The 8282-nt window shown below is 36.8% G+C and overlaps 1 protein-coding gene across 1 annotated transcript in view; it reads right to left on the bottom strand.

Moving 5' to 3' along the window:
- Positions 1 to 3789: 3789 nt before the first annotated feature.
- Positions 3790 to 8282, bottom strand: part of SLC17A1 (solute carrier family 17 member 1) — a 34884-nt gene continuing 30391 nt past the window's right edge. Inside the window, exon 11 of the mRNA XM_061146176.1 lies at positions 3790 to 3924. Within this exon, the coding sequence (XP_061002159.1) occupies positions 3790 to 3924 (135 nt within the window). The remainder of the gene's footprint in view (positions 3925 to 8282) is intronic.

The raw sequence follows: 8282 nt of genomic DNA, 5'->3' as shown, positions 1-8282 counted from the left end.
GCACGTGGAAACAGAAGACAAGACTGAGGAAAATGTCTCCGGAACTATCACATCACCAGGGCTTGCGTTCCCTGAGCTGTCTAGGGTCTTGGCTAGGGTCTGAAAAGCGGATTTCAACTCCTGGCTCTCCAGCAGCAGCCTGATGGGAAGATGGAAAGAGCAACCAGGTAAACAGGAATATTGAGGAAATTCTATCCACAACATGTTTGAGGAATTACAATCTCTGGGAGAATCGGTCCTCGCCAGGGAAAAGTAATTAGAAAAGTCGAGTATGTTAGATATTTTGGAAGGGAAAAGAAGGCAGAAAAAGAATATGGCAAGGTAAGGGAAAATGAGCACATTTTCAAAGAAGATTTAATTAGAGTATAAACATAGCCCAAACTTACAACATTTCATAAACCTTCCAAATTAGTAGAGGCAGGCAAGGGAGCAGGAAGTAAAGAAGGACAGAGAGAATATAAAATAACAGAAAATGAAGTTTGTTTCTAATTGGAATGAATGCAGTTGGAACTCAGCTAACAAAGGAGACAACTCTCAGAATGGGTGAAATCATTGAACCCAACTATATATCCTTTGTACGGAACACATACAAATGAAATGACTCAGAAAGGTGGAATTTAAAGGCTATGAAAAAGTATTCCTGGGAATCTAAAACAAGCACAAATGTACAAAGTTTGAGGTTGCAATATCAATATCAGAAAGTCAGTTAAGAGTAAAAATCATAAAATAGAAAAGGGTGATAGCTTTACAAAATTGAAATTAAATTTCCAATTAAGATAAACTTGTCAAAATCTTTTGGAAATTGTAATATAATGTCAGAATATTCAATAATGACTGCTCGGACATAAACAGAAATGAGTAGAAATAACTCATGGAAATAACATAATGGAAAACTCTTATAACGTTTAGTATTTAATACATCAAATATATGCAAACAAGTAAGATTTATAGGATCTGAGTAGTGTGATTGTTTTCATAGCTGTGCCCACTCTGTACCCTGGAAACAGAAGAGGAACTTTTGCTAATGCCTATGAAATATATCCTAGTGCTGTTGTGTGCTTCTTCATAACAATGGCCTCAGTAATTTCTATATTAAAATATTTGTATGAGATCCCATATTTTTCAACTGCTAGTTATATTCCATTCACCTACAAAATGTATTAACAAAGACACCACTGATAAACATGTTTAATTCCAGATCCAATTTTTTGCCATTTCTAATCATCAATCTTGAGCACAAATGCATCTTGGTGAATTTTTGTGAGTGCACCATTTATGGAAATTTCTTGGCAAATTTCTCAGCAAACTGAGTCAAGTTAATATTGGATTAATAACGATCAAATTTTCCTCCAACCATCATTTGGATCATTTCAATAATTTTGCTAACTAAATTTCAATAAATTTGCTAACTAGTTATTGCTGTTCAACATGAAAAAAAATGTGTATTAATAAGTTAGTCAGGAAACTTACTGCATGCACTTATTTTTTTCTGTAGCTTTCCAGCCAACTCAGTTACATTTTCTAGGTAAACAATTGTATCATCAACTCATAATGGCAATTTTACCCTTTTCCAATGTGGATTCCTTTTCTTTCTCTCAACTTCTCTCTTAAGTGAAAACCCTGTAGATCAACCAAGATGTGGGAGTAGAAAGACCTCATCTCCTCTTATAAGCACATCAAAATCACTACTTGGAGAATAATCATCTATGAAAAAGACTGCAACCTATCAGGAAAAGATCTACAACTAAAGGCAGAAAGACAAACCAAAATGAGATAAGTAGGAGGGACAGACTCACTATATAATCAAGTCCCATCACCTCAGGTGGGCTACCCACAAACTGGAGAATAATTGTAGTCAGAGGTTTCCCTAAGAAGTGAGTGTTTCTGAGCCCCACATTGGGCTCCCCAGCCCAGGGGACCTGCACCAGGAAGATAAGCCTCTCTTCATCCATGATGTATACATGTGCATGCTGGCCAGAGCCCCTTTACCAGTCTGTCATGATAGTTTCTTCCGGGAGAGGAAGAGGGGACCTTGGGGGAAGACCTGGGATGACTTTGAGTGAGTAAAGCAATTGGGCTGTGCCTTGCAGATGCTCACATCTCCAAGGAGAGCTCTACCACGAGTGCCTGTGGTATCAGGGGCACACCTGTATCCTGTGTGCCATGCTCTCTGGGTTCCCTGTGGACACGGCCTCAGCCACCACTTCAGCCTGAGCCTCAGATAGTATATATATGTCCAGGTAATTCAAGTGGTGTAATTCTGCATGTGCATTCTCTCTGCAACATTGTGAAACCTCACTTTTGGATTATACCATCAGCTGATATACATCTAATTCTAAAACAGCAAACATATAAAATTTCCCTGCTATACCATGCCATTTCTCTGCTTTCCTTTAGAGGGCTGTCTATTTTGCTGTCTCCGCTTCCTTAGCCACAGCATTCAGATGAGAGAAAGAAATAAAAGGTATTCAAATTGGAAGGGAAGAGGTACAACTGTCATGATTTGTAGACGGCATGATACTCTCTATAGAGAACCCTGAAGTCTCCGCCCAGTTAACACTCTTTTGATCATGACCTTGGACATGAAAAGCAGACTATCACCAGGATCCCAGCAGTTTTGCATGTAGTTTATCCTGATCACAACCTCTCCCTTCCCCTAAAAGTAATGACTGTCCTGACATTGGTATAACATCTTCTGTGCATGTCTTTATAGACGTATCACCCACACATGTTTTATAGATTTATCACCCACACATGTTAGTAGACTTTAGTTTTGCCAGTTTTTAAAAAAATTGTATGTCTTTTAAGTCTCTGAGTCTAGAGACTCCCCCTCCATCACTCTTCTTTTTCTTTATAATTCATTTGTTGAAGACAATTATAAAGCTGTTTGGATTTGCTGATGATATCCTTAGGATTTAGTTCAAAATATTCTCTCTCCTCTGTATTTTTTACAAAACAGTAGCTGTATCCAGAGGTTTGACCACATTCACTTTGATCTTTTTAGCAAGACCTTGGTGGTGGTGTGTTCTTGCACCAGGAGGTACAAAACATCTCTCTCTTTGTGGTAACAGCCTGATGCTCAACCCTAGACCTCTTAATTCACTGGGGTTTGTAAAATGGGTATATTCTACATCTGTCAATTCTCATTGATGTATTAGCTAAACAAATTCTACAAAGGGACATTTCTCCTACTGTTTACTTACCACTGATGGAGTTTAGAGAAAAAAAGGCACAATATCAGATTCTCCTTTGAACTTTAATGGACCCTTTGTCTCCATCATTTATTTGAAAAACCATTCTAGTCGTGATCATCTTTAAAGTACCTCTTGCCAAACCCATTAATAAATTCTCAGAATCTTACATATTTTGATCCCTTGATAGCATTTGCCATGGGTACTCATTCCCACCTTTTTCAGTTTTCTTCTGAGACACCACATTCCCCAACCATCCTTCCTACTTCATCAAAGGCCCTTCTCAGTTCCCCTTTCAAGAGTCCACCTCTCTTCCTCACTTTTAAATGGTAGAGAGGCCCATACTCCCAAATTTCTATCTCTAACCGCAGTATCTCTCAAGAATTCTAGGGCAGTACAGCCGCTGGGCTGTATACCATTTCATCAGGGTGTCAAATAGTTTCAGACTTTACCTGGCCCCCTCTACTCCCCTGAACCTGCACCCCTTATTTTTTCCAATCTGTCAGCAACACCAGAGTTTGCTCAGAGGCCATTTAGCTTCTTTCTATCCTGCATCCACAGTTTCAAAATCTGCCCTTAATTGAATCACTTCTTACCTTCAGAGATAGGTGTTTTGTCTTTCTTTAGCCCAGTCTTGAACTTCTGCTTTAGCAAATATAAGGTAGAAGATTAGGCTTATCATGTTATTGCCTATCATCAGGAGGAAGATTTTAAGCCAGGGAGATTCTGCATCCTGAGGAATTAAAGTGCAAAAAATTATAAACTACTGCTGTGTCTTGTAACATTTAAAATGTAGTGTTAATATAGGCTTGATGCAGGTCACTTAAACATGGCAAAACATTCTAATAAGGAACAAAAAGTTAAATTTCACTCTACAGAGATAATCACCATTTGATTTATGGTTTGTGTCTATGTACATATAACTTTTCATATGTTAAAAGGACTTTGCATGAATATAGTGCTAAAGCCAAGAATGCATATGGTTCTATATTCAGAAATATCCTATAAATGTTTTTGTATATTAGGAAATATTTGACTGTATCATAACTGTTACTGACTAGTAATCTGGAATTTAGATTTATAAAATTTATAAGAGCATCCCTTATTTCTTTAAAGTTGTTTTCACTTTTTGTTGCTATAAGTTTGAATAAGTTGGTGATTGATTACAAACACAGCAATGCTTTTGAATAAGATTTATCAAATACCCTTATTTATAAACATGGTTAATACATTTTCTCTTTCAGCCTATTAATATGATCAGTTTCATTAATACATTTTATTAATAAATAGAGCCACTTTACTTTCTTAGAAAAGGGCCTACTTAATCATGATGTTGTACATATTTTAATATATTGGTGAATTCTATGCACAGGTAATTTATTTTTGGCATCCATATTCAAAGATTACTTTAAACTTCAGTTATGTTTCAGATTTGTTTTACCACTTTGCCTTTTACTTTTTGAACAGCTGAGGTTAAATTTTATGCAGTTAAATGCAAAATGCATTGTGATTGCATTTTGGTCTCTGGTGTCATGCTTTTGAAGAATGGATGTCCTGTGTGAAGTTTAAATAATTATTAACTCCTATTTTACTTTGGTAGCTTATTATATCCTTTCTTCATTTACATTTGTTATTGTCCATAATTAACTTGGGGGTAAATATGAGAACAGAATGTAATTTTCTTTTTTTTTTCAAGTGGGCTCACCACTGTGTTTTTAAAGAAATCAATCCATTCCTTCTGGTTTGAGATGAAACTTTATTATAAAGAATGTGGTTTTTTTTTTTTTCCAGAACTTGATCAAATCATCACCAGTTTCATTTAAAATATAATTAGGAGTAGAAGTTGAAAAAAATGTTTCTTGCCAAACTAGACATTAAATATATTTAATTATAATGATTTCTATAATTAAAACATGCTGAATTTGGCAGCTAATATGTAAACAGTGAAGAAAAAAAGAATCAAGATGTGTTTAGAAATTTAATGATAATAAAAGTTTTGATAATTTTAAGTGAATAGAATTTATTGTCATTTGGAATTAAAGTCCGACCTAGAAATTTAATGTGTCTCCCTACTAATATTTTCACCGATGTTGCTCAATAAGTGTGCAGTCTTCTTCATATGGACTTTGTACAGTTTTCAAAATACTCATAGGTATTTTGCAATATTAGTTGACACTGTGCTTATTGATTGATACTATGCTTCAGAGTTTTCCACATTATGCTATCTAACTTTGATTTCACACCCCCACCCCCTGCCAGGAAGATAATCACAATCTCTGTCCATAGTGTTGTATTTTTCCTCTGCACTTACATGGTGTATATCAATAATTTAGTTTTCTTGACAGGTGTGTTTGCTAGCATTTTCAGAATGCTAAACAATAGGATGGCTAGCAATATGCTTTTATTTTTCCTGATTTAAAAGTATATGAGAATAAAACTACTAATAGCTGTTATGCATTGCACGCAAACATCTAATACTCCCATGAATGATCTGATGTGGTAATTACCTTAACTCCATGAAGTTTCTGTGTCATCTTAGGCATTTACAGCTAGAGACACTGAGATTAAGAAGTGTTTCCAGGTCACATATCTTGTAAGTAGCTAAGACTTGAACAAGATAGTTTTTTTGCTGGAGAAATTGAAACTCCTAAGAAACTGTTAGGCCTTCCCTTGTGGCTCAGCTGGTAAAGAATCTGCCTGCAGTGCGGGAGACCTGGGTTCAATCCCTGAGTTAGGAAGATCCCCTGGAGAAGGGAAAGGCTACCCACTCCAGCATAGTGGTCTGGAGAATTCCATGGACTGTGTAGTCCATGGGGTCACAAAGAGTCAGACATGACTGAGCGACTTTCACTTCACTGTTAAGTAGCTGATTCTCAATGTTTCTAGTATTTTTGTATAAATGTTTTTTTCCCTGATATCATCATCTTTGGTTAATGTTTACTTCATCTTTTTATGCTATTCTTACAAGTTTCAGTGTTTCTATGTCTATTTTAGGTATGTGTGTTATATATTTTTTATTTATATAATATTTATGTATTTTATATAAATAATTTCTCTATGAGGTATGCAACTGTGGATTTCTGTTTATCCTACTTGTCATTATTGGGTTTCTTAAAGGTGTGAATTGCTGTCTTTCTGTAAAACTAGAAAACAATCACTTTTTCTTCAAATTTAACTTCTGTCCTATTCTCTTTTCTGGAACTCCAGTTAAATGTATGTTGGGCCTTCTCCCTGAGTCCACATATTCTATACCTTCTATATATTTTTAATGTGATTCACTCTGGATAGATCCTCCAGAAGGGTCAAGATAAAGTAAGTTATACTACAGATATTAATGCCCCCTCCCCAACCCTTCACAAATCCTAGTGGCTTTTAATGGCAGAGATTTGGTTTTTATTTAAACCAAAGGTTCATAGTCAGCTTCCCCAGTGACTCAGTGATAAAGAATCCATCTGCCAATGCAGGAAATGCTGGTTTGATCCCTGGGTCAGGGAGATCCCCTGGAGAAGGATGGCAACCCACTCCAGTATTCCTGCCTGGTAATTCCCATGGACAGAGGAGCCTGGAGTCACAAAGAGTTGGACACAACCTAACGACTCAACAACAACAACAAGGTTCATAGCAAGTTCGCTAGAGATCATGCTCCATGTCTCTTCATTCCTGGCTCCTGGTTGATGGATTTGCAGTTGCTGTTCTGACTGTTGCCAGTTGCTGTGTCAAAGCAAGAAAGTAGTCTGTTGATTCTTAATGCTTGTCTTCAGAATGAACACATATCACTTTCCCTCATGTGTCATTGGTCAAAATAAGTTATATAAAATACATCTAGCTTCAAGGAAATAGGAAATCCCCAAGAGGAGAACAAGAAAAATTACTGTGTCTGCAATAATTACTTCCCAGCCTGCCCTCTGCTCCACAAATGGATTCACTTACCTTCCTCTATGCCAAACACACTAATCAAGAGGGACCACTCCACAGGCCCTCCAGCCCTACCTTCACTTGCTTCCGAGCCTCATTGAAGAATATTCAAATATTCATCAGGACATGCCTCCCAAACTGTCTGCCTAGCAGTGTGTCATCAGCATTGGTGTGTGTGTGTGTGTTCATTCGCTCAGTTGTGTCTGACTCTTTTGCGATCCCATCAACTGTAGCCTGCCAGGCTCCTCTGTCCATGGGATTTTCCAGGCAAGAGTACTGGAGTGGGTTGCCATTTCCTACTCCAGGGTATCTTCCTGACCCAGGGATTATACCCACGACTCTCACATCTCCTGCAATGGCAGGTGGATTCTTTACCACTGAGACACCTGGGGGTTGTGTCAGCATAACTAAGGATCTGCGGTTTCTGTTGGTCTCCCAATCCTCCTTTTCTGAAAGGAAATACTTATTGCAGCTATTGAATTGCTATGCTACCATTAGATACAGCATGATAGAGCATGTAGCCCCTGGTATAGAGGGTTCTCCCCCAATGAAGGGGTGGATACATTCTGCACTTTGAACTTGATGCCATATCTAGATGGGACTTTGGGTGTCTGTTGATTTCCTTATAGAAGGAGTAAAATTGCTGTGCATTTAAGATTTTATACATTTTCAGGTCTTTAAATTGTCTTAAGAGAATTGGTCCAAATTCCTTACCTTTCCCATGAATGGAAGCAGAAACCTCACAAATTCTCTTATTAGATGTATTTAATCTGAATTTTTAATTTTTATATTTTCAATTGCCAGAAGTTAGATTTAGCTCTTTGTTAAACCTTATGTTTCTATATGTTCAATCCTTTTAGTTCTTTAAATGTATACATATATGTCCAATATCTGACCTGATACTGTGGTTTTTATTCTTCTCTCACATGACATTTCATTTCCTCAAGCATTTTGTAATTTTTGATTGATTGTGAAATCATATTCACCAAAACTTTATGCATAAGAAATTCTGGAGGATGAATTTTAGGGTTTCTTCAGAAAAAAAAAAGTATTACTTTTTCTAGACATCTGTGGACTACTTGAAATTAATTTTTTGGCTTATGGCATTAGGACCCAACAGAGTTTGAATTAGGGTCTGAAATCCTTGTGAATGGTTTCTTGTTTCAAACATTCCAA

This window comes from Dama dama, chromosome 7 (genome assembly GCF_033118175.1).
Source record: "Dama dama isolate Ldn47 chromosome 7, ASM3311817v1, whole genome shotgun sequence".
NCBI lineage: Eukaryota > Metazoa > Chordata > Mammalia > Artiodactyla > Cervidae > Dama > Dama dama.
This window is presented reverse-complemented; position numbering and strand designations above follow the sequence as displayed.